General features: G+C 39.5%; 4 protein-coding genes across 8 annotated transcripts; 1 reads left to right on the top strand and 3 right to left on the bottom strand.

Annotated features, from left to right (window-relative positions):
* Positions 1-3,062: 3,062 nt before the first annotated feature.
* On the bottom strand, positions 3,063-5,494 carry LOC133711010 (uncharacterized). The gene is made up of 3 exons (XM_062137168.1): positions 4,617-5,494; positions 3,749-4,533; positions 3,063-3,660 (listed from the first exon to the last, which is right to left on the bottom strand). Exons 1-3 carry the CDS (start codon positions 5,179-5,181, stop codon positions 3,223-3,225), a joined length of 1,788 nt encoding a protein of 595 aa, XP_061993152.1. The 5' UTR covers positions 5,182-5,494; the 3' UTR covers positions 3,063-3,222.
* Positions 5,495-5,849: 355 nt separating this feature from the next.
* On the bottom strand, positions 5,850-8,746 carry LOC133712948 (uncharacterized). Of its 2 annotated transcripts, none has more exons than XM_062139063.1 (5): positions 8,567-8,746; positions 7,030-7,128; positions 6,845-6,952; positions 6,507-6,702; positions 5,850-6,151 (listed from the first exon to the last, which is right to left on the bottom strand). In XM_062139063.1, the coding sequence occupies exons 1-4, from the start codon at positions 8,615-8,617 to the stop codon at positions 6,622-6,624; spliced, it is 339 nt and encodes a 112-aa protein (XP_061995047.1). In that variant the 5' UTR covers positions 8,618-8,746; the 3' UTR covers positions 5,850-6,151; positions 6,507-6,621. The 2 variants fall into 2 exon arrangements, with proteins under 2 accessions (XP_061995047.1, XP_061995046.1); XM_062139062.1 differs by having other exon boundaries at positions 6,502-6,702.
* A 2,410-nt stretch (positions 8,747-11,156) lies between these two features.
* On the top strand, positions 11,157-14,646 carry LOC133708647 (E3 ubiquitin-protein ligase RGLG2-like). Its single transcript, XM_062134121.1, has 11 exons — positions 11,157-11,843; positions 12,082-12,166; positions 12,268-12,408; positions 12,495-12,608; positions 12,712-12,809; positions 12,970-13,049; positions 13,160-13,265; positions 13,374-13,501; positions 13,594-13,780; positions 13,881-13,937; positions 14,053-14,646. Exons 1-11 carry the CDS (start codon positions 11,619-11,621, stop codon positions 14,131-14,133), a joined length of 1,302 nt encoding a protein of 433 aa, XP_061990105.1. The 5' UTR covers positions 11,157-11,618; the 3' UTR covers positions 14,134-14,646.
* A 272-nt stretch (positions 14,647-14,918) lies between these two features.
* On the bottom strand, positions 14,919-21,728 carry LOC133712560 (mRNA export factor GLE1). 4 transcript variants are annotated; one of them, XM_062138662.1, is made up of 15 exons: positions 21,453-21,728; positions 21,129-21,296; positions 20,878-21,039; positions 20,510-20,630; positions 19,904-20,052; positions 19,437-19,599; positions 18,709-18,901; positions 18,477-18,586; positions 18,033-18,103; positions 17,400-17,481; positions 17,070-17,144; positions 16,818-16,895; positions 15,572-15,706; positions 15,340-15,456; positions 14,919-15,254 (listed from the first exon to the last, which is right to left on the bottom strand). In XM_062138662.1, the coding sequence occupies exons 1-15, from the start codon at positions 21,458-21,460 to the stop codon at positions 15,033-15,035; spliced, it is 1,854 nt and encodes a 617-aa protein (XP_061994646.1). In that variant the 5' UTR covers positions 21,461-21,728; the 3' UTR covers positions 14,919-15,032. The 4 variants fall into 4 exon arrangements, with proteins under 4 accessions (XP_061994646.1, XP_061994647.1, XP_061994648.1 ...); XM_062138663.1 differs by having other exon boundaries at positions 15,340-15,453; positions 21,453-21,726; XM_062138664.1 differs by lacking the exon at positions 14,919-15,254 and adding an exon at positions 16,177-16,262 and having other exon boundaries at positions 15,340-15,453.
* Between the last annotated feature and the right edge of the window lie 3,930 nt (positions 21,729-25,658).

Consider the following 25,658-nt stretch of genomic DNA (forward strand, 5'->3'; position numbering starts at 1 on the left):
GTTGCCTTCAAATTTTTTTCTTTTTGTTTAATTTCCTTTAAATTTTTAATTTTAAAATTTGTTTTATAAAAGCAAATTGGCAGGCACGGAGTGCATGCCAAGAGGCTAGTATTAATAAAAGTAGGGAGAGAATATAGTAACTGATAAAGGCTCAGTCCATTTTTTTTCAACGAATCCGTCTACTCATGTTACCTACTCTAGCTACCCATAAGTGCCTTTTTTTTAAGTGACTAAAACTCTCTCTCCCGAAACCTAGCACAGCGAGAGCGTTCTAAGAGCTAGTTTGAGATTGCTGTGACTTTTAAATAAAACTGCTGTTGCTGTGTTGCGAGAATAATCAGCAATGAATTAAAACAGTTTCGTGTTTGGTAAATAATATTTTTAAAAGTGTTGTCAATACATAAAACAACTACAGAGCGTGTTTTTATCCACAACAGCTTCTAAAAGCAACCTCTAGGCTGCTTCTAAAATCTGCTATCAGTGACTTGTAACTTTCAATTAAAGCTGCTTTTTATTTATTTACCAAACACATTAAAAGTAATCCCAAACGGGGCCTAAGCTTGTTATTGCTCTCGTCTGACGGTGGTCGACGGCAGCATAGGCTCTGCCACTTTGTTTGTTTGGGTTGTTGTCGGACGAGTATTGCTTTCTAGCCTTGGTCTTTGAGATCGATTGGTTTAGTGGTCGGTGTCAATCTCTAGTTCGACGCTCCTCGGTAGCAAGGACGGTTAGGGGCACCGAAGCAAGAGATGGTGACTGCATGGCGGTGGGAGTGAGGTCGGTTTTGATCCAACTCTGCCTTAATTAGGCGGCGGCGTAGGCAGCATCGAGAAAGACGCCAGCGACCTAGTGTGCGAGGTTTCCAGATTCGTACGTTCTGATTCTGGGCTTGTTGCATGGGGTTTCTCTGATGGCTTCGGCGAGGTGCAGTCAAGGCGGCGTGGTAGTCTCTTGCGGTGTGGCGGCAGTGGCAGGTGAGTTGCGATGTCGGCTAGACTTGGATTGGGCCACCCCCATTTGGTTTTGGGCCTCTTTAGTCCTTTTGTTTTTTTGCTAGGTCTGCTTAGTGCTTACCAAGGTTTTAAATATCGGTATTTTCATATCTATCGGTACTTTGAAAAATGGAGATATCGGATATATCGGGGATACAGTGTACGAAAATATCGTTTTTGAAAAAAGTCAATTTATTAGAAATTTAGAACTACATATAAATACATATGAATGTCAACATCATCTACATCCAAAAAGAGACTCTAGGCGGTTGAAAAGCCGCTCGCTGGTCTACGAAAATGCAATAATCAGACCAAGACATATGACCCATATAGTGCGAATTGTAGTGATGAACATGATAGTTATAGATCTCTTTAGAGCTGCCGACTGTTTCCCCTATAAGGGGATAATAAGGATGAACCCAACTAGATGACTGATCATATACTTCTCCATATTGATTATATCCATAAGCATCATAACCAAATTGATTGTTGCCTTCATGAGATTCATTTGAGATCCCACTGCGCTCTGTGCCTAAACTGATAGAGTCAAAACTTTAGGCAATTGAAGAAACATCAGATGGGGTACTTTGATCATCAGTTGCACCTCTAGTCCTCCTCCCATATCGGGTCTTCTCTTGAGCACCATGACCAGCTGTTCTCACTCCGTGGTCTTCATCTTGGGTGGCATGATCAAAATTACCTTCACAGGTAAATTGGAATCCTCCATCCACAGAAGATTGTCCATATTCATATCTTTCACCTCCACCACCTGTTCCGCTTCCACCCTCTCCACCATCATTAGAACTATCTGGAGTTGCTGTACCACCCCACGCATCATCACTATCTGAATTATCTTCTGGGTTTTTAACAACTTCTTCAGATAAGATTCTCTCTACATTGATTCCAGCATTAGTTGCAGTTTCTACAACTTGTGGAAGAGGTCTTCCAGCTTCATCATCGAGGTGTGCAGGCATAATCCAATCATGAAGTGGATCAATGCCATTATGAAGCGGCTCGCTTGCAACATGAAGTATATCTATATAGTTGTTTTCATTGACCACATTATTCTTTGCCTGTTTATCTTGCAGCCTCAGCTTCATGTTGTAGTAGCAGTATACAAGCTTTTCCAACTTCATAAAAAAATAAGTAGTGACATAAGCCTACTGATTGTACCCCAAGGAGAAGCCTCAAGAGCCTACACAAAACAAGAACCGACTTTATTAAAAAGGGGACAAAGACGCAAGCCGAAGCCTTCATCAGTTATTCGTAAAATAAAAAGGGAGGCGGTTGCGGTCGATGTTTGGGAAGAGCAGGATAATCCGCTCGCGGTAAGCATGAATGCCGCGGCGGTACCCCTCTTCCAAAGAAGCTGCCCGAATACCATCTGCAGATCTTTCTCTTCGCTGAAGACTCCTAGCTTCCTCAACAACCCGCTCGTACCTCTCTTTTGTCGTCGCGACCTCAGCTTTGAGCTGTTGGATCTCGGCCTGGGCCCGGTCATAAAGCCCCTTGAGTGAGCGCAGCTCTTCCTGTGCGGAAAGCAAGCGCGCCGAACCAGAATTCTCGCATCGCTCGGAGCTAAGGCTTTTACGGCGAGGACGAGAAGAGCCGACGTCCATTTGGGCGTCTCGGGAATTATCTCCAAGATGATTTTTTCGAGAATCCATTTCCAAGTGAGAAAGCCAGGCCCGAAGGCGACGTCGGGTAGCAGCATCGTTGAAGTAGATATCAAGCGATCGGGAGCGGGAACGATCAGAAGAATCGTCGGAAGAAATTGGGATCGGGGCGTTTGATGCATTGGATTCTGGGCTCGTGCCGGCTATAGCTCCCTTCCCTTTTGTCCTCCCACGACCTGCAGGGATCTCATTGGGCAGGTCAGCGCAGATGCTGAAATTAAGCTGAACCTTACGGTCCTTAGAAGGCATTTTTTGGATATCCTTTATGACTTAGCTAAGCAGAGAAGACAGAGATGGAAGTAATGAATGGAGGCACGATGAGGCCAGGCAAAGATCTCACTGCCGATTTTGGGAAAAGAACCTGTGGTGGTCGTTCCACGCAAACTAGAATCCATTGCTTTCATAAAAACATTCTTCCTCAAAAGGGCCCAAATCGGCAAAGCATGAAATTAGGGCACAGGAGCAAATAAAGTGCTCCGGGACAGCAAAAAGCAGGAAAGCAAAAAAGAAAGGGAATGCTGAATATCACTAAGATAATTGTACTAGATAAGAAGTCAGATGGTATCCTCGGCGTCATCTTCGGAGGGCCTATCCGCCGGATCCATTCCCGGGATCCAATCATACTCTGACGAATGCACTCCCATTCCCGCATCAAATGTGTCCGGTTCATCAAAAAATCTGTCCTTCTCGATTTGCTGGCCCTGAACCCACCCCAGGCGATAATACTTGCAGGAGCTCTTGTGGATCTCGTTCTGGTTCAGCTCGAATTCCTTTGCCCTGTTGGCAATTTCATTTCCTAACTTGGTCTTCAGCTCACTGACCTCCCTATCGTTGGCATCGGCCACCTTACATTTTCCCTCAAGGGCTACACGTGTTTCCTCTAATTTTATCGCATTGGCTGCAGCTTCATCCCGGGCTTCTTTTATGAGTTTCCATAGCTGAAGTTCGGAGGCCTCCATTCTCATCATAAGATGTTGCACCATCGATGAAGACTGCATTTGCGAAGAGCAATATTACGAAAATGGAAAACTAAGTGATGATTGGAACACTATTTGCAATGACAAAAGACAAGGGAATTACCGATTGCAAGCCTAGAGCAAGCTGCGCTGAGATATCTTTCATACTCAAACCGGAGAGCTTCTCACGATCGGCGTCATTCAAGGCCAATGATTGCGCCACCGCCAAACATGCTTCTTTGTCGAAAGCAATGGGATCACCCTCTAGCACGTACGAGTCATCACCCTTGGGGAAAAGAAGTTGTAAGGGGAGCTTCAAGTTTGACGAAGAAACATTTGGGCAAGCCACAGGGTGAGTGTCGGGGAGGGAAATTGCAGAATGATCACTAGCTGACTTCCCAGGTGAATTCGAGAGATTGGTTTGAAGCAGGGGGAATATGCCCGAAGCTTCCTTATCGCCGCGACTAGAGTCGGCCTCACCGCGAACGTTCTCAAACCCGCCGCGGGCACTTCCGGTAGTGCCCTCGATCAGTTTCGGCTTCTTGAAGGATTTCCTTCCCTGCGGTGCGGGTAACTTAACGCGCCTGATGTCCATTCCGACACTTTCTCTTTTCTCCGACTCCTCTTCGGTACTAAGGCTTGCTGCAAACAAAGCAGAAGTGCGTTCAGTGAAAAAGAATTTGCGTTCCAACTCAATGACATGTTGAAGTAGTTCTTCCCCTGATAGGTTGGGATCCAGGGATTGAAGACAATTAGAATATATTGCGCCGGCCCGAGATTTCGAGACGTCTTCAAGGTCCACCTTAGAGGCAAAGTTGACAGCACTCCATTTCCGGCACAGCAAGTGCTGTTTTATCCAAGCGATGCGTTCCTCGTCAAGGAGGGAATCCACCGAAACAGGAACATACGCTACACGTGAGAAAGAAAGAACGACGTCAAAATTTTGCATGAGAAAGTAAAAAAAAAAAAAAAAAAAAGAGTAGGGGGCATACCAGCACGCTTGGAGAAAGCTTTGGGGATAACGGTGGGAATCGCCGGTGCGGCCCACTCGCCTTGGACCATGAGCGCTTCACTCTTCCAACCAGAGAAGCTACATGTCCTATCTTCGAAGACTTTCCTCAGTGGACGTGGCGAGAAGTTGAAAAACCAGTCGGTCTCGGCAATGTGTGCCAAACGGTGGCAGAAAAGAAAGTCGCTGATCCCAAGTGACACCTCCCACTTTTTCCCCATGACTAACAACCCGGCAAGAAGCATATACGAATTTGGGTTGAACTGCATCGGGTGCAAACCCAATATCCGCCACATAATTTGAAATAAAGGGTGGAGAGGAAACCTAAGGAATCGGAGGTGATGTGGGGAGAGTACCAGGGCATCACTCGGAACACCTTTACCAGAAAAAATATCGGCGACGGCGGGAATTGCGCAAATGGACACCTGGTCCGAGTCAACGATATTATCTCTTGTCCTCTTAAGCTGAAACTCTTTAGGTACCCAAACGGTGAGTTCGGCTCCCGAGTCCTCTTCCATGGAGTCACCCGGGCACATCCTCCTCGACATGGTGTTTAGAAAGAAGGAAGGGGATGAAATTGTGGGGGGGGGGAGTATGGGAAATGGCTGGGAAGTTTGGAACCAAAGAACACCCAACACGAATGGACTTTTAGAGAGGGAAGATTGGGAGAAGGGGATAGATTCTTACCTAGATAGGGGCACGTTGCTTCAAAACACTCGAGTTTGCGTCAGGGGGGCAGCGTCAGACGTTGGAGCAGCTGAAAGGTTGTTAAGGAGCAAATGGAGGTTGATTAAGGAAGTTGCAGGTCGGGAATGGAGGTTGAAGAAGAAGGCATGGGAGGAGAGAAGGGGAAGACAGAAGTAAAGGGGTAAGGCTATGTTTGGTATGGCTGGGCTTTTCAGAAAAGCTGGCTTCTGCTTATTTCTAAGAATAAGTGGCTGAAAAGCAAAGCTGCTGAGTGTTTGGTAAACTAGCTTTTTATAAGAGCTGTCAGTGGTAAAAGCAGTGGCAAAGTGTTTGGTAAGTTCAAACTGGCTTGTGCTTTTTATTTGTGAAATGACCAAATTAGACATGAGAGATTATTTTGCTTTGATTGTTTGGTAATACAATATTGTTCAAATGCTCTTGTTATCATTTTTAATCTTTATGATGTCCTTATAAATTTTTGTTAACTTTCAATTTTTATACATCATGGTGACCATATGATTAATATTGGACAATTTTAAAAATAACTTGTACAAATATATTAGTAACATTAATAACATTTGGTTCTGATTGGCATCAAGTAACCACAAAAAATATCATAACATATTTAAATGTCCACGTTATTTAGCGCACTCATCAAACTTTGAGTAATGCTATTTTTTATTGATTCCATATCTTGTGCACCATGACCATGATATTCTTCTTCTACATCGTCATCCATCTTTATCCCACCACTTGGCCCATCACCCGAACTTTTGAGCAAAATTACTGTCTTTGGCTCTTTGCTATCAAATGTAGTCCAAGCTTTAGTACCTATGACAAACATATGAATGCAAAGTTCTAGTTTAAACGAGCAGGAAAGAAAACTTGACAAAGGGTATAATAATAGCTATACGGCAGCAACATACTAAATTAGCAAGGATCTAAAGGTATTGTATACTTGTAAACTATCAATCAGGAAAGCAAGGACACAAAGGAATAAAAAAAAACCCACATAAGAAAGCAAAAGAAGAAAGATTTTGGTCTGTGGTTATCCAAGTATGAATGTTTAGCTCTCACATGCAGTAAGAATTGCTATTACGGAACCTTCACAGAAATAACTCATATGGCAATATGCACATATACACACATTATGATATTGCTTTACCAATGCCTTATCTGACCTTACCACATTGACCTTTGCATTAGTAGTAACCTCTTTTGCACAACTTGCAAAGAACAGGGTGTTGTTTGATTACTCAACATGACTTCGTGCAGGGCTCATGGTGCAAATGATGGCTGTCCTAGCGTTTCCTCCCAAAGAATTTTGCAGTATGTGTGCTAGCTTGGAATCTCAGTAAGGTATGTGTCCATTTCTTCCCATGCTGCATCCATTAATGAAATTAAATTCATAAAGATGTTAAAACGTGTAGAGATTTTATAAATAAGTTACCATATTAAGAGTTTACTTGGTTAACATACACTCCATTTAATCCAGTGAGACTAAACTAACACAAGTGACTTTACCTGCGCAGAAGGAAAAGAACCTCCTCCAGGTGGTTCCGGTCTCTCAGTACCTCCTCTGAAAGTTTCTGGACACCTGCTTCGTAGAAGAGTTGTAACCAAATAATCTATCTATGAAGGGACATGAAAAGCAGTGTTAAAGAAAAAAAAAATCACTTTCACAAAGGCAAGCTAAGATCTAGCAATACCATTGGACACTGGAAACAAATTATGATCACCGTAGCAAGAAAAGGACCAACAAGATAGGCATCAGAGAACCCATAGACCTGCACACCTTTTACTTGCATCTGGAAGGTTAATAAGAACATGAGCTTAATAAATTAAACAAGAATATGCATTTAAACATTTGGAAGAATACAGAACCATCAACATGCATTTAAACAAGAACATGAGCTTAATATATTGTTTCTACATACTCATAAATTCTGTCCTAAAGAACCGTGAGTGACTTGTGGGGCATAAATCAAGAACAGAATGCAGTACTTCTATGTGAACTAAAAAGGCAAATGAACCAAAATTTATTCCTTGTAATCAGCAGTTCAGTACTAAAGTAAAACATACAATTCTAAATCGGAAAGTAGCTTACCCAGTGTTAGTACCCGAAAAATCACACGACAAATAAATATGTCGTCGCGGCATATTTTAGCATAAACACGCAATTTGTATAAAATTCTGTAAAACTATAGAATTTTATACCCATCTCTCGACTTTAACCCGCCAAGCAAACACACCCTAGATGTGGACCCAAGCCACATCCACGCATTTCTGGGGCTTGCAGAAGTGGGTATGGTGTGGAAGGTTACGGAAACATATAATGCTCGTCTATTGGTTTAACGTCATCGGTGGTCTCGATCTTGGGCTCGAGATCCAAGCCCGGTAATTTAAATCAATAGCGAATTGGTGAAAATGAGGTTTGGATCAACCTTTTTCCCTAAAAACTCAAAGCCCAAAGAAAAGCCCAAACCCAAAAGAAATAAGATAGTCAAGCCTTCCCGGTCTTTCTTCTAGCTTCCTTTCCTTTCCCCGCAGCTGCCAAACACGCTACTCGACCCAAATATCCAAGAGGAATATCGATCCCTCCTGTCAGTTAGCAAGGATTACCTTCCGACCGATAGGCGGATGTCCTCTCCCCCCTTGAACGATGAGCTCACAACCCCCTAGCTTCCCCTTCTGCCTCGTTCCAGGTTTTGTGCCACCGCAGCTGTCTCTGCTGCGACCTTTGCTCACTGTTGCAACGATCTTCTCCTCTTTCCAAGACTCCATCCCGCAAGAAAGCTCTGATCTCCCAGATTTTAAGGCAGAAATCCTGCATGAGCTAAAGGAGAAGCATCTTACCCAGAAAACCAAAGGGCTTGAGCCACCATAATACCCCTCCAATTGAGCCTATAAAACGAGAGATCAGGAACTGAAATTATCATCAAGCAACAACCCAAAAAGCTGAGAAACATTAAAAAGCCTCAACTCTTCAAGCCTCCAAGCCTCTAAGCACAAAACCTAGCTCTTAGTCCCTTTTCTCCCAAAATCCCCCTTCAAGCTCGTCTTCTAGAAAACCCGAATTCAAAAATCCCCAAATTCTTTCACCGCAGTATGTTTCTAGCTCCCACACCATCTTCACGCTGTCAAGCCTCACTTGATATCTGAATCACGCACAAGGTTCTCTCTTTAACATCAAGGTATTGAGTTAATTTTGGCCTAGTCTTGCTTAATTCAAAAGAACCCCCACACCCAGATTGCAAACCAGTCCAATCTCTTCCATGCAACCAAAATCGGAAACATTGCAAACCTGAAAGGGCATGAAGAGAAAAAGAAAACCCCAAGATTCAAAATCAGTCCAATCTCTTCCAAGCAACCAAACTAGGAAAGAAGCTACAAAAACAGAGAAAAAGACAACTGCTAAATTGCACAGCAAATCATGATTGGTCATTCATCAACCACTGCAAGTGGCCTAGTGGTTCTTGCCTAGTTGGGTGTGCTCCCCAACCTAGGTTCGAACCCCGAAGCTGTCAAAGTGGCGAGGCACTGTGCTGCAATGCACAGTTGGAGCATTTCACATGCGCCGAAGGGGTTTATCTTGGGCCTAGGAAGCCTTTGGGTTCCCCTTGACAAAGTCAAAAAAAAAAAAAAATGATTGGTCATTCATCCTGAATATATGGTATTGGAGCTAATTACAGAAAATCAAACTTCCATTGTTGTCATATTATTCAGCTAGTTCATGAACAAACCCAAACCCAAACCCAATTAGCTAAATACATAAAATCAAACTACCAGCTAGCTCATGAACAAACCCAATTGGTCCTGACCCAAACCCAAAAGACCTGGAGACGGATTTGGTGGCTTTGGACTGCCTCTGCAATTGGATTTGAAGAGGGGACCGCGATCGCGAGGACCTGGACCGAGGAAGGTCGTCTGTAATATCTTTAAGAAAGGGAGGGCAATCGCTGGTATTATCAAAGTGTCATTAATCTACAGTGAATAGAGCTACAGTTGCAGAAGCGGCTTCTGGCTTCCAAAAGCTGGGGTCTCCAGACTTCTGCTTTTCCAGCTTAAAAGCCAGGGCTTCTGAAAGAAGCAGGGGTGAAGCTGATTTACCAAACACTTCTCTTGCTGTTGCTTATAAGCACAGGAGCAAAAAAGCCCCCCCCAAACATAGCCTAAGTAGGAATTGCACGGCTGCGGGATGTGTAAAGAGGAAGAAGTTGACTTATTTAAGAGGTCTAAGGGAAGGAAAGAATAAAAAATAAGGAAGAGAGTGGGATGCATAGGGAACGTGAGTAAGGAGTACAAATGATCAGAAAACACTTTGAAGCAAGCATTAAAGAAAGAATAAAAAACAAGGTTGCATAGGAAACGTGAAAAGGGAGTACAAGTTATCAGGTAAAGCTTTGAATTAAGTATTGAAGAAAGAGAAAAAGTGTCTCTTGTCCCGGAGAAGAAGTTGATATGGGTCTAAATCAAAAGGTAATGTGTTGTACATATTTCCATAGGATAGTTTGGGGGCATGGAAGAAAGATTGCAGTCTCGTAGATCGAATAGAGAACTAGTAAGGCCCCCACCATGCAGAGAAAGTCTTCCTTACAACAGAGCAATTATGCACCGGAGGACTTTCACGCCGCGATGGAGAATAATTAAATAAAAGTTGTGTTATGGTGGGTGCTCCATGAGAGTTGAGGTATTATATCACGGTGGAAATCGTTGAGGTCGGATTGCGCCACGGCGAAAAATGTCCTTCTTAGATATTACCGTTGAGGCGACTGACATCCAAAATATAGACGGCATGGCTCGAAAGATTTTTTCTTTTTCCGCTCGGGTTCCCGCGCAAAAAGAAAAAGGGGGCATTGTGGGAACAAAAGTTTTCGGTAATAGCTTTTTGGGCACAGCAAAGGAGAATCCCGCCAAGGGAGGAATATTAAGTTGGGCGGAGCACAATATATTCCCTCAAGGTGGATTTGGGTGAAGCGAGACACAATCCCTTCAAGGAGGATAAGATTCCCTCAAGGCGGATTTAGTGAGGGTGGATTAAGTAAGGGTGGATTTAGCTGAGGTGAGATGCAATTTCGTCATGATGAGTATGAGTATAGTGGAATCCATGACTCCAACTTGTCAATATTAGCCCAAAATCAGTTGCATTGCCGAATAGTCGGTCATGTATTATGTCAAAAATGGGCTTTGCAATCAAATAGCCGACTAGATTCTTTTCTTTTTCTGGAAAGAGGAAATTGACTAGTTCATGGAGACCAAGAATGAATGTAAAATCTGTCATTTTCAAACCCAAACTCCTTGTTGGTGTCGACCTCGTAATTCCCAAGTTTACCATATAAACCCAGACGTCAACAACATTGGACCCAGAAAATGACAGTCGTGTTACAAAGCCCTTTTGACTTGTTGTGGAAGGTAATTGCCTGTTATCTCCCTATTGATATACTTATCATCCAACCTCTAGAACATCATCAATAATCCAATATTAAGTATATATTAGTCGATCACTTGTAGTTGTTGCTTAACCCTAGTTGTTTCCTTAATCTAGCATTAGTTTATTCATCCCCAGTTTCAGAGGTCTCTTACTTGTTAGTTGAGCTTTTCCAATCATCCCCATTCTGATGCTTAATTTTCTTATATTGATTAGTATTTATTAATTTGTTATATGCATTAGGATAACATGGAAATTATTTTAGTTATTCATTTATGATTTGCATATTCTTATTTTAATTCACGTTTCAAATAAAGCATTTTTTTTTTTTGAGGTTAATCAAATAAAACATTTTAATTCATGTTTCAAATGGAACAAGTGTATAAATTAAAAAGTTGCGTGCCTGGTTTTCTTGGAGGCCCGGTTACGTAGATATAATATTCTTCGTATTTCTTAATGAATAAGAATTAGTTTACTTATTCGTGTTCATCACTCAGGATTGTGATTGAGTCATAAGTCAGAACCTTGTTTTCATTATATTTATTCCTGAAATTGCCTGGGAGTTTCTTGAATGTAGAAATATATAGAAGTAAACTTTGCAACTATTTCAGTGGTTGGTAACAAAACTGATTTCAAATGGTCGGCTTTCGGTTGAATCAGTCACCTTTGGCTGCGTTATATGATCTATGTTCTTGGTCTTGGTTTGTTTGTTGTGAGAGTTTGAGAAATGTCCATAAGGAATGTTCTTGTTCACATTTAGAGCAACTAGCTATATTAACCAAGTTTCAGTTTTTCCCAGCAAATAAATAGTGCAGATTTGGTGTGTTTCCTTAACTTGGTGATTTTCTAGATTCTGTTATTGTACTTGCGATGGGAAGTAGAAGCTCCAAAGAGTCGAGTTCTAGGTTTTCTCATAGTGGTTCAACTGCTTCTTCTTCCTCATGGAATCAGTACCCGGAATCAGTACCATATGCTCAGCAAGACCCGTATATTGCTACACCTCAGCATCACTATGCACCCTCCTCACAACTGCCAAGGAGGAGACTGGACAGGAAATACTCAAAGATATCTGACGATTATCGCTCCTTGGATGAGGTTAGAACTTATGCAGCATGTTTTTGTGTCTGTACGTCCTGCTTTTCAAAATCACTTCATTTGTCATGGAATAAGAGACACCTAATGAAATTGACAATATTGATTGACGTGATGAGTAAGTGACACCTAATGACAATATTGATTCAGCATGTTTTTTTTAACTTTTCTGTGTAAATCTAGCTTTGACATGACAACGTTAAACTGTATCCAGTATTCTTATTCATATAATTGACCACAGGTTACTAATGCTCTTGCACAAGCTGGCCTAGAGTCTTCTAATCTGATTGTTGGCATTGACTTCACAAAGAGCAATGAGTGGACAGGTTTAGCCTTATTACTTGAGATGCTAATAAGTTCTTTGGTTGAAGGTAATGCATGCAATATGCTTAAGATTTGTTTTCTGCCTCTTTATTAATTTCAACAGGTTCGAGGTCATTTGGTCGGAAAAGCTTGCATCACATTGGAACTGGTCAAAATCCCTATGAACAAGCAATATCGATTATCGGGAAGACATTGTCCGCTTTTGATGAAGATAATCTAATTCCATGCTATGGGTTTGGAGATGGTAATTGAATGCAGAGCTTTGTCGCAGGCATTATTTCTATGTTGTTTGGACCATGAAAATGACATATTTCTTGTCTATTCTTGTAGCATCTACACATGATCAAGATGTCTTCAGCTTCTATCCAGATGACTGCGTTTGTACTGGATTCGAGGAAGTGCTGACACGATATAGAGAAATTGTTCCAACTCTTCGACTTGCAGGTGCTGTAGCCTCTAATTGTTCCACTTGGTCAATATCTGTTGCATTATCAATACCAGCAAATTTATGAAGTTGTACATTCCTGTTGTTGTTTCCTTATTGCAGGACCTACATCTTTTGCACCCATTATTGAGATGGCAATGACTATTGTTGAGCAAAGTGGAGGCCAATACCATGTTTTGCTGATCATTGCCGATGGTCAGGTACTTTGGTTTAAGCTATATATTAGAACATGACTCACCAGAGAGAATGAGCATGATTTTGAACTATTGAATTACAATACCTCTAGTTCGTTCTCAGAAGCAAAAATCTTAGTCTAGTTGTTGCTTCCTATTGCCTTACGAAATATTGTCATTGTCATAGGTGACAAGAAGTATTGATACACAACGTGGTCAACTAAGCCCACAAGAACAAAGGACTATTAATGCAATTGTAAGAGCAAGGTAAATTTTCCTATATATTAACACTTTCTTATAACCTCAGCGGAGATCTTCCATAACAAGATTTTGGTTGCTGACCTATACTTTCATATGCTTAATTGTTTTTTTGGCAGCAATTACCCCTTGTCTATAGTATTAGTCGGGGTTGGAGATGGGCCCTGGGACCTGATGAAGGAATTCGATGACAACATCCCTTCTCGGGCATTTGATAACTTGCAGGTGAGTAATGGTGTCACTTAGTTATCCAAAAGTAGGTTACTTGTCATGTACGTTCACACCTCTTAATTGTGTTATAATTCTCAATGACTAATTTTCGTGATGTTGTAGTTTGTGAACTTTACCGAAATCATGTCAAAGAATGTGGATCTATCGAGAAAGCAGACAGAATTTGCTCTTTCAGCCTTGATGGAAATACCTTCCCAATATAAGGCCACCATAGCGCTAGACCTGTTGGGGTAAAAATTCAAGCTTAACATGCAAGTAGTACTTTTTTCCAGTTTGATCTTTACTTGTAATAATATGAAAATCTGTTTCCTTGATCACGCAGAGTACGAAATGGGAATTCCCCAGACAGAATTCCTCTTCCCCCACCTGCTGCAGTCTCTTCCGTTAGAAACAACACTAGACCTTATACTGGATACGGCTCAAGCAGTTTTCAGCAGCGGACAGCTCCTCCTCATACTGGATATGATGCAGGAGTCAGCGCACCTCCTCATTCAACATATGATAATCAGGTGCTTATGCATCAACGATCTAGTTATAGATTCATCAACAAATAAATACACAATCACGTACCTTACCACCTCTTATCTTTTTGTTTTTCTCATAATGCAGGTTTGCCCCATCTGTCTTACTAATCCGAAAGACATGGCCTTCGGTTGTGGGCATCAGGTAGACTATTTTCTCTATGCAAAGGTTCATGACATTGAGTTACAATAAGGATGCATATTGAGATTGTGGATCTTTTGTTTATTAGTAATTTTTTGGTCCTGGTTTTGTGTTGCAGACTTGTTGTGACTGTGGAGAATACCTCCAAGCATGCCCCATTTGCCGGAGTTCAATCCAAACTAGAATAAAACTCTTTTAGTCTGAATTTTCTGCACATAGCCAAGAATTTTAGTGCTCAGATAATCTCGTGAGTTATGCTCAGTTGAGTGAAAGCTGGATCAAATGCTTATGTACCTGGGGCACAAAGTGGAGGAGTATCATTATCCATTTGTATAATGTAATTACATGCCATCAGAAAATATTATGTCTCCGGATGCTCTTTGCTAAAAGATGGATAGTTCTGGGATGTGCAGGAGTACTCTACACTGTCTTCGTTGTGATGTGTTTCCTGAAGGAAGTGAGCTTGTTGAAGGTTTAAACTGAACATTTCCATTAGAAGCCTCTTTGTAAAGTAAACCACTGTGGTTCATCATGCTTGATGATCTTGTATATAAGAAAATTTAGGATTAGATCAGAGTTGGCCACAAGTCCGGGCCATCCTTCTCTCTCTTGTTTTTTTTGATTGATTGGTTTTGTCTTGTATAGTATTTTGAAAAACAGATACGAATTTGGAATGTCTGACAGAATTTGATTAAAGTATTTGCTAGCTAGTTTTGCCATATTTATGATTTCCTCTTGCTAAAACCATTTGATGTTTGAAGTATGAGCTTACTAAAAATCGATATTCATGCACGATCAGAAATTAACTTCAGCTAAGATCGCCAAGGAAACTTTGCATAAAGAAAGAAAACTATGATGGGATCTTTGGCTTGGTTCATTCCATTCAAATTTTTTGTTCAAATCCGGACTGGACTGCAGCTTGATTTTGCTCAACCATTTCATCCATGACCCCCCCCCCCCCCCCCCCCCCCCCAACTCAAGAGCTTGAAATTCACGTATTCCATTCACCGGGGATAAATACCAAATTATACAAATACAGAACATGACCGAAAACAAAACTGACACATTCTCTGAAAGCAATACTGTTGGTAATCTAGTTTACGGCACAGAAAGATCTGATTGCAAATTGCTCTTCAATTGCCTTCCCTCAGGCTCACGAAGGAATTCCCTGTCCTTTATGTAGGAGTCAATTTCTACAATAACTGGGCTTAGCTGTGAATCTCCTTGTTCTTTTAGTGCATTCAAGAAGTTGTCTGCAACCATGTTCAACAACTTCACGAATTGATTTCTATACTTTCTGAAGAGAGAATAACCCGCCATCTGTTAAAACATTCAACGTATTAGGTCAAAGCATTTTCTCCTATTTTGTTTTTTTACAGTATGTGAACTTTCCGTAACAACTTACACGTAGGAATGCTGCAAGTGCAACGGCAGTATATCTGTTCGCAGGAAGAGCATTCACAAACCTTGCAAGCCATGCCCAACCTTCTTTCAGGCCATGTACATTATCCATCTCCGTCTGCTAAAACAGTTCAAGTAAGATGCTTAGCGCATACCAGCAAACTAGATCGTATTAACCATAACTAATAATTGCTAGAAAACATTTCAAAACTTAAGCTTGAATCGTATGGACAAACCTGAACAAGTGCCCCATATAGCTTCATATAAGATTCTAATCGTGTCAAATAACTGTCAACGCTCTCAATCTTTCCTTCGTCATCTTCTTGGAATCCAAGAGCTTTATAATAGGTATCATTTGATCCAAATGCTGACTGCAGTAGTTAAAAATTCATAATCCGTAAGAGTATCCACAGAAAGAACAAAAAAAAAAAAAAGTGTCAATGTCCAAAATTTATGGCCAGCAACGTTGTCAACTCCACAGCATGCCATGGTCACCTATTAATGTTCCCTCCTAGCAGCAAATAAGTTCATACAATACAGCCATCACTAGACTCTTTTGCATTAATTATTAGCTACTCAGAATTCGGAATTCATCTTCTAATCAAAACAAGAACTAGGATATAGAAGTGTCTTTTAAGGTTGAAACATTATGCAGATAATAATCTTAATTGGCGAAGTGAATAATCTGCACCGCATATCTCTGGTTTTAAGACCTTTTTAACATCTAATGCTAGGTCCAAAGAGCAATTATGATTACTAAAGAATCAAAAATGCAAGGAATTCCGTTCATAACTGCCAAACACATCAACTCAACCACAATAGGGAAGATTCTGATGCCAACCTCGACCACAGCACCATGTATGCAGCATTATATATGCAATGACATGTTGCCAATGTTGATGTGATGAAGGCTAGCAGCAGTGTCTCCTAGAGAAAAGAAAGGAACGAAAAAAGGATCAAATCAAAGCTTTATTTTGGTTATTTTATTCCTCTTCCTCCTCAAATTCAATAAAAATCATTGCAAAGTCAAAAAAAGTAATAGTAATAATAATCGCAAAGAGCGTTTGATCTTTTCTGAACAAACAACTTGAGAGGGTAAACAGGAGAAAGTGTGAATCTGCAGGTTGCAGATTAACAATCATGAACTTTTAAACAATCAATCCATGGATTGAACACCAGTTCAGCATCTCTACTCCTTATTGTGTGACTTTGGCATCAAAATAGGTATATATGTCTCCTGTAAATAAGATCTAAATTATACTAGACTTGATCTTTGCTAAAAGTTTTCACATCTCCTCTTCATAATCAAAACCAACCAACAGTGGATAAGGTTCCATGGTTTGTATCAAATTGATAACAAATCAGAAGAGAACTTTTCTATACACCCACTTATTGATCAACTAAATGGGACTAAGGATCAAATAGAGAGGCAAAAGACAATTAAAAGACTTATGTCAATTAAGACTTAAGAGATTCACTTACCCGTGAGTAGTGCTTTGGAACTGTATAGATGCAAGCTTTGTGTAACTCAGCAAGGATAAGGTCCATTGCATGTGGAACCTGATTCACATATACAAAAATGTAGCATGATCTATGTTAAATGGTACAAATAATATCATTATGGAAATACATTTGAACCATAAGGACATCATCTACATAAATGTCCACATGCAAACACATGAAAAGAGATGGTAATCTCTTTCATTAACAACGTGCTCTATCATCAAGTTGTACCTTTGAAGTAATGCGAACAATGACGAATGCTTGTGCAAATGCAGGATTCCCCGGGCGTTTACAGTTGGAGACGACCTGTAATATCCAAATAACCAACCATTCAGCATAGTTTTAACATTAGTACCTGTCCTATTAGAGGAAGTGGAATGTCAAAAAAGCATGATAACAGCATGATATCCAAACAAAAGTGGAGCATTCTGATACTATAAATAGAAAACTATAGATTTCATGTACTGGAATCTGAACAAATCCTGGACATTGTACCCAAATACACATGTAATTAAGGAACAAGAAATGGGCGTGTTTTGCAGGTCAAACAATTGACATTACCTTCTTTGCCAATGCTGCAGTTTTGATAGATTGTGGGCAACGTGCATCGCAAAAGATCTTGAGTAGATCATATTCTTTTTGTCTGCAAAAAGTACATTACTTGCATCTTCAAAATAATTTTTCTCGTAGCATTAAGAGTAAGAGCTTCAACTTTATACAACTAAAGTATCTTGATCATATTGATATGGCTTAGTTTTATGACAACAGTATCAGAGTTACAGTTCTTTTTTAAGAAAAAGAAACGGTACATGGGAAATATATTATTGTAGTGAACTAAGAGAAAGTATGGCTATAAAGGACATGATGGAAAACCAGGGTTTAGTTTTGGACATGGCTTTAATGATGGAAAAACATAGTACAAAACGAAGATGAAAGGAGTAGGTGATTGGCCTACAAAATCCTAACTAATAGCAAACTTCATGCAAGACCAGAAATATCATCCTGTCAGTCTTCTACTTAAATGAGCAAAACAGAGAAAATTTTTCAAGCCATAATGCATGTACCAAACCCCCTATGAAAGCAACTAGATGGCACATGTGCAGAAATTCAATACAGTAAGTAGTATTACAGAACAAAGCAAAGCATTAAAACAATGTCAACCAGCAACATTATGTAATTGCGCATCCAGCTCACCTGACATTTTCTGTTGTTCCTGTAATTTGTTGGATCAACTTAGCAATTTGCCTCTCGTACTTCCCAAAATTCTAAAAAAAACAATAATAATAAATAAATAAATAAAAACATGACATGAAAAACTAGCATAAAAGTAGAGATTAAAATATAAAAGAGAAGATTAGAATAACTGTAGTGCAACAATTCCATAATGATATTATAATAAAAATCATCAAAAACAGGAAACAGTATGAAAGAAAAATATTTAAGATGCAGAGAATGCATTTAGGAAAAGGAATCCACAACGATATGCATTCTAATAGCAAGCTCCAGAAACAGAAATTCAAATATATATTAACCCAAATTGGTAGTTGTAAACAACTAGTGAAAAGAACAGCACCAATCATTGATTCAAAAACTAATAAAATAAAGCCTTCAGAGGTTGAAGTTAGTCTGCCAGCAGACCTCATTGGAACTTGATCTTAGTGCCTGGACTTCTTCATCCAACTGTTTTAACTTTTGTAGTCTCCTCTGCTCTAAATTTAAAGCACTTTCAGCTGCCCTGATTTTGTTAGCTGCCATCAGTTAACCAAGTTCATGCCTTAGATGATGGAAAATTTTCTTCAACGAACAACTGAAAATGCAATGATGAAAAAAAGGTTTAAGAGAGTTTCTCTTTCCCATTTATGAGGAATACCTCCTGCTGCTGGCTTATTTACTTGAGGTCCACCGGATTGAGCATTAGAAGTTCCCAAATTGGCATCAGTATCAGGCCTCTTTGAGGCTTCAGAAGCTTTTTTTGCTGCAGCTTCATTAGCTGCTCTTCTCTGAGCTTCCAAAGCAGCTCTTTTTGCTTCCTCAGCTCTCTTTGCTTCCTCAACTCTTTTTGCCTGCACTTATAATATTATCTTATTAGTAATTAGTAATTGTGTAAGACTGCTTAAAGATCCAGTATATACACCAGAGCTCTTTTATGGAAAACAATATATATACGGGACAGAGGTACCAAGGACAACATGGCAAGATGTCTGGCAAACCAGTTATGGATGGGAATACGGGATGAATGGAATAGCTGATGCAGATGAACGGAATAGCTAACTGGAATTTAACTGAGATAGGTCAGTTGCATTCAGAGGAATGCTTTTCTAGCACGAATGTGGGATTTGAGGAAATTGGTGTGGAACTCTAGATATCAACCAAGTACCCTAAAGTTCATTTCTTTTCTTTGCCCTAAAGTTTACGGAACAGCTTTTACTTGAATTGCAACTCTGAGACTGAAAACGGAAAAAAAAAAAAAAAAAATCTGTGCAACACATCAAAGAGGACAGGTAAAGACATAACATAGCAGGGCAGAATTGAATACACAATATCATAAAATTAACCAAGAAAGTAATTATGGTATAGATATAGAATAAGCCAAAAGACCTCAGCTTCCGCTTTAGCTCGTTCTTGTCGAAGCTTTTCTTCAGCTTCCTTTCGTTTAGCATCTTCATAAGCTGCATCAATTCTTATTTTTCTTTCTTCTATTTGAGATCTGACTTCAAGGTCTCGCTGGACAACAGTTAAGTGATTATCAAGTGCTTCCGCTCTACAGGGTATTACAAGGAATTGTTAAAACTGTTTCCTTGAATATCTATTGATTTAACTAGTAAAAAGGAAAAAACAAGCATGGAGAGATTACTGGGAACCAAGAAATAATAAAAGAGCATTAAATAAGGAATTTCAGATTTAATGTTGTCTTTAATATTTTATTTTAATAGTAAGGTTTTCTTAAATGGAATCAGAAAGCTTAGGTAATTAAGACATGATTACACTTATATCAGATTAAACAAACGGAACAAATAGTCATGAACAGTACTTTAGGGAGAAAAAATTGAAACATGCAATCTTACATCTTGCGTTGATATTGAGTGTCTAGTTTTCTATCCATTTCAGATCTTTCTTTTCTATATTTCTCAACTCGAACAAGTGCAGAAATAGACTTGTCAGTTTCACTCTTCAGTTCTGTCTCTAATGCTGATATTTGGTTCCTAATTTCCTCCTGCAAGTCAAGCCAATCACAATTATTAATACACCAAGGATGAAAGACCACAAACACAAACCAAAATTCAAATGTATATGCTGTGCATTGACACATAATAAAGCATGAGCTTCTCTAATGTGTCTTACAAAGTCAACAAAGTAAATACTTCACTATGAACAGATTAAATTGAAATTTGTATTAATGCAGCCTTAACAAAATAGCGAAATGAACATCCTATCTCCTTACATTAGTTGTAACCAGAAGGAATTTTGGGACAGGGAGACAGAGGGTACAGGGATACCACCAGAAATGAGTAGTTATTATAATAGCACAAAGGACGAGAGTTTGTGAACATACTGAATATCATATAGCTAAATACATATATATAGTGTAGCTAACGATTCTCAAAGACTATGATACACCATAAACAAGTTTAAAATAGCAAGACACTTAAACCACCTACATAGCTACACACCTTAACTTTGAACTGATGTTCACGGGATAGCTCGAGCAAACCACTTTCCACTAGATCAACCTTCTCCATTAGGTAAGGTTCGGCGCCAAAAGATGATTCGTCACCAGAATCATCACTGTCACTAAAAGATAGAAAGATAAAATGAACCATAAATCATACCTTTTAATAGGGGTCTGTAAAATACCTAAATTACTATAGTGAAAAGACTTCTGAAGCTAAATCTCTAACAGAAATTTAGGAAGATAAGTAAAAGATATCCGGACTATCTTCAATGACTGATCTTGAATGCCTAGCATATATGATAATAAAGATAACAAACTACAAGTGCAAATGGAAAAAAAAAAAAAAAAAACTCAAGTGCGTGATACCTGAGATAGAGTTCATCAAAATTAAACCGTTTAGCAACCATGGACTTCTGATCATGAACCTCCTCATCTTCGGCGTCAATGTTGTCCATGTCATCCTCAAACACACGCATAACAAACGGGCTACTAGAGTTTCTCCCATTACTCTTCCAATTGGATATATCCCTAAATAATGCAGCAGATGACAAATCTCAGAAAAGCAAAGCTCTTCAGCCATTAGTAGCAAAAGATGAATCACAAATATCCATACACACCTTGATTTATCTTTAGCAAATGGGAGTGGAACCTTAGAACCGCTGTTGATCTTGATTTCAAGGGCATTTAGCTCGGAAACTAGATCCTCAAAGGTCCAATCAGGGTTAGGGTCAAGTGCAACACTGTATACTTTTTTGGGACAACGAAGTTCCAACTTAACACCTCCCCTAAAAACACAAAATCAGACCAACCCAAATCAACAAACTCACACAAGTATCATAAAGTAGGATCCTTTCAGAATAATCATATACTGATTTCAATTACCCAGAAACCAAATAATCATAAAGAATAATAATTTGCAGAAAATAAAACTGTGTACTTACATTGTCATTGTCTAATACACCGATCAGTGGCTCAAGTAGGGTGGAATAAAAACCCTAAATCAGTAGCATAGAAAGGTAAATCGCCGAACTTTGAGTTTGAATTCTGAGACTTGAAGAGCAATTGGAATTGGAGGAATTCGATTGACAAGGTAAAGCCCGCGAATTGTTGTTTGGAGTTTAAGTTGGGAATCGACACTGAGTTCGCGCGTTCGTATTGGTCTTTCAGACCCTCTCATTATATGACCACCCAGTGGCGTTGGGTTTGCGACCGTTGCCGTTGGGTCAACTGCTAGCAGTTTTTTTTTTTTTTTTTTGCAATGCTATATAGCTCTGGGCCCGATACTGGGCCCATTGGTGTGTGATCCAATGAACAATTCTGAAAGGCCTGACTGTCAACGGTGATGCTATATTCATGCTTCATAAGTTAAAGAGTGATCACAAAATTCGTCAAAGGCCAAAATCTTGAATTTTTTGCTTTATAATTTTGAAAAATTATAAAAAAAACAATCGGGTTGATATATTCGTATTTCATCAGTACAAGAAATGCTTAAAAATCATGATTTGAGAGTAGAAAAATTTCGGTGAAAAAATAAAATTTTGAGATTTTGCACAGAGTGTTATAACCAACGATTTTGGATAAAAAAAAAAAACAAAAGGGGCATGTGGACCAAAAATTGGGGGTGGTTCTAGTTAGACCTCCAAATTTGATATTTGGATCTCCATATTTTTTCAATTATCAATAGACTTTATCAACTCATATGAAAAAACAAATAAGGACAAAGAAGGAAAAAAAAAAAAAAACAAATATTCTTCTTACCTCCCTCATTAATATAACAATTAATTTTCTTTTGGACAGTCTCATTAATAAAACATGAGAAAGAATTGCGTGGGGCACCCGCACCACGTGGCATGTGCGGCATACCAATCACTGCCTAGCAGGGGGTCTTTTGGGTATTGTACATTTAGGGAGCAATGGCAGTTTCGGAAGAGAGGAAAAAATTTCTTTGTTCTGATTGGGTGGCCCTAAAGCCACGTGGTGGGGAAACCCCCACCTAAGAATTTCTCATAAAACATTCAAACTTTTTTTGGAATTTCCTTATATTACTTATATAAATTTATCATTTACCTAAAATAATTAATTTCTACATATGGCCCTATTATTTAATACAAGAATAAATTCAAAATAATCTGATTTGGATTTTCCTTAAACAGCTAAATTTATTGAATATTTTGGTGTAGTTATTACTAATTTATTTGAGAACCAAAGTCTTTTATACAACCATCATTTGCTCAATCACCGTCCGATTGAAATCGGACGGTTCACAACTCTCTTCTCCTCTCTCATCACTTAGCTGTAAACCGTCCGATTTCAATCGGACGGTGATTGAGCAAAAATTCCATGGTCAGCAGCTGACCATTGGAACGGGATCGTATACAACCATCCATATTGCCAAAAAAAAAAAAAAAAGTTATGATCCGGACTAAAATAAAAATATTGATAATTGTCTATTTGTTCGACCCCTCCAAGAATCACTTTCTGGTTCCGTCAATGAAAATATACAAAAAATGTAGGCATGCAGCTCCCACAAAATTTTTCGTGGTTGAATTGATAGAGATTTAAAATAATAATAATAATAACAAAATCAACAACAGTAACAACAACAAATTGTTGAAAATATATATTAAGGAGGTGTACTTAGCTTTTTAAGTATTTAAAAATGTAAATTTGAGGTTTAATAAGTAGGGGAGGTCTAAATATCAATTTAGAGGTCCAACTAGAACCACTCCAAAAAATATTTCTGGTGAAAAAAAAAAAAAAAAACCATGTTTGGATTCCATGGTTAGTCCTTCATATACTCGCTTGCTTTTGGCCAAATCCACCGAGGTTCACAACAACTAGCTTCAGTTGCATAAGACCTATCCATTTGTGGGAACCTCATGGCTAATGCTAGCCCTAATATATCTCAAGTATCTTATTTTGGATTGTCTTTGTCTTTTTGGGTCAAGGGTAAACCAATTTTTACCAACGATTGAGGTTTTTGTCAATAAAGGTGTTGCTGTTTAAGGAAACTGAATTTGGAGAGAATTGAGTCGTGCTTTCATTGATAATAGGGGCCTCTTTATATAGAGGATTACAAGACATAGAATCAAAGTTGTACAAGGAAAGATAATCGTACAATTAATCGGATATCTATGAATATCTCCGAGAATATTTCTAATTCAAAACCCTATTACAACTAGGTCAAGTAACCTAGAGTTTGGGCCAGACACATATTCTGGATTTACTTGAACACTCCTCCTTGTGTCGCGCAAACGTGGTGCTCCTCTCGTTGCCTCATTAAAAACCTTGTCAAGTAACAAAAACCCAGTGGGACAAAAATAATCTCGGTCGAAGAGGAAAAAAAGCACAACACACCCTTCACGTTTCGAGACCATACGTGTAGACATCTCCCCCTGATGTCTGCATCTCCTCCTAATGATTATGGTCATGGGAGTTCGGATAACTTCCGCAAACGATGCTACCAACACGTTTCTCGAAAGTGAAATTTAGGCAATGACTTAGTGAGCAAGCCTACCACACTTTCCTCAGATCAAACCTAGTTCACTTTGATCTTGAGGAGAGTCTGTTGTTGCTGATTATCCTTAGTGTTGTCGCTTTTGATTTAGCCTTGCTTCACTTATTCAAAATAAGCAGCATTATCCTAAATGCTCGTAGGCTCATTTGTGGTAGACTTCAAACCACAATTGTTCGAACATACGTAATTATGGATACATTCATGAACCACTTTGTGAAGAGCAATAATCTCTGCATTGTTCGAAGATATAGCGACTAGGATCTATTCTGTAGACCTCTAAGATATCACGGTCTTATCTATGGTGAACACTTAAACAGTTTGGGAATGACCTTTGCATGGGTCAGAGAGATACCCAATATCAGCAAAACCTTCCAAAACACATGTCGTTTTGGAATGGGGATAGTGGACGCAGGCCAGTGTTGGCAGCGTTCCTGGTGTGTGATGGGTCCGAATCCATCATCTCTCTGTAGGGATAGAACAAGCCCATATCAATCATACATCTCAAGTACCGAAAGATATCTTTTACACCAATCCAATGACATTGCATTGGCGCAAAGCTATATCTAGCTAACAAGTTCATGGAAAATGAGATGTCCGGTCTTGTGCATTGAGCTAAGTACAATAATGCGCCTATTGTACTCAAGTATGACACTTTTGCCTTTAGCACGTCTTCATCATCATCATTTGGACAAAGAAGATCATTTTCAGGATCAAGACTACGGTCTACGGACGATCATGGGGGTGCTTGAAGGCTTGACCTTGTCAAAATGCCTAAGCATCTATCAACACGATGCTCAAGTTCCAAACTGAGACACAATCGTGTTCTCCCAAAATCCTTCATCTCAAACTCGGATTAGCGGTTTCCCTTAGCTCTTTAAGGGCTTCCAATGAAGATCATGTCCAACATGAACCGCGATAGAATCCAAAACTTGTTATGGAAACGCGCGGGCATATCCCTTCCCAATCAAGCAGTCACTTTAGTGAGCGTTTCAACATTATTGTAAAAGCGCTGCGTGGTCTACAGCCACTTGACTTGGGTAAATGAAGTTTACCATGAACCTTCATGTATATTCCGTATCTAGGTCCCCATAGAGATACGTAGTGACCACATTTGCAAGCTGCATGTTCAGTTATTCGGAAACTACCAAATTAACAAGGTAGTAGAGTGCAATGACATCCATTACGAGAGAATATGTCTCATCGAAGTCGATTCCAGGGCGTTTTGTGAGAAACCTTGCGCCATAAGGTGAGATTGTCATCTCTTTTTCTCATCACGCTTTCTAACGAAGACCCATTAGTCAGTAGGTTTTATGTTAAGAGGTGTTAGCATCATTGGCTCGAAAACCTTCCTCTTCGTTAGAGAATCCAACTTAACCTGGATCGCATCTTTCCATTTAGGCCAAATCTCTCTACGTTGGCATTCATTCATCAACGGAGCGTGGCTCGATATCATCGGACTTAACAAACTCAAGCGCTACGAAATGCGCGACTACATCATCAATTATGATGGAGTTTCTATCCCACGGCTCATGTACACTAGTGTAATTTTAAAAGAGCTCTATATTCTCAGGAATAGGTTCTGACGTTGAGGCGTCCCCCAACAATAACCATAATCCGGAAGATTCTCATG

This window comes from Rosa rugosa, chromosome 5 (genome assembly GCF_958449725.1).
Source record: "Rosa rugosa chromosome 5, drRosRugo1.1, whole genome shotgun sequence".
Classification (NCBI taxonomy): domain Eukaryota; kingdom Viridiplantae; phylum Streptophyta; class Magnoliopsida; order Rosales; family Rosaceae; genus Rosa; species Rosa rugosa.

Bases quoted from the DNA above. Each gene is read 5' to 3' on its own strand.
- LOC133708647 (XM_062134121.1), top strand. From the start codon at position 11,619: ATGGGAAGTAGAAGCTCCAAAGAGTCGAGTTCTAGGTTTTCTCATAGT. The intron at 13,050-13,159 runs GTAAATTTTCCT...TTTTTTTGGCAG, and splicing joins AATGCAATTGTAAGAGCAAG to CAATTACCCCTTGTCTATAG. The intron at 13,781-13,880 runs GTGCTTATGCAT...CTCATAATGCAG, and splicing joins ATTCAACATATGATAATCAG to GTTTGCCCCATCTGTCTTAC.
- LOC133712948 (XM_062139063.1), bottom strand. From the start codon at position 8,617: ATGTTTCCGATTTTGGTTGCATGGAAGAGATTGGACTGGTTTGCAATC. The intron at 7,129-8,566 runs GTGTGGGGGTTC...TTAACCTTCCAG, and splicing joins TGGACTGGTTTGCAATCTGG to ATGCAAGTAAAAGGTGTGCA. The intron at 6,703-6,844 runs GTAAAGTCACTT...TAATGGATGCAG, and splicing joins GTTCTTTTCCTTCTGCGCAG to CATGGGAAGAAATGGACACA.
- LOC133711010 (XM_062137168.1), bottom strand. From the start codon at position 5,181: ATGTCGAGGAGGATGTGCCCGGGTGACTCCATGGAAGAGGACTCGGGA. The intron at 4,534-4,616 runs GTATGCCCCCTA...TCTCACGTGTAG, and splicing joins AGCTTTCTCCAAGCGTGCTG to CGTATGTTCCTGTTTCGGTG. The intron at 3,661-3,748 runs GTAATTCCCTTG...TCGCAAATGCAG, and splicing joins TTGCTCTAGGCTTGCAATCG to TCTTCATCGATGGTGCAACA.
- LOC133712560 (XM_062138662.1), bottom strand. The intron at 21,040-21,128 runs GTGTGTATGGAT...TGCATTATTTAG, and splicing joins TTTGCTAAAGATAAATCAAG to GGATATATCCAATTGGAAGA. The intron at 17,145-17,399 runs GTAATGTCAATT...TGGATATTACAG, and splicing joins CTGCAGCATTGGCAAAGAAG to GTCGTCTCCAACTGTAAACG.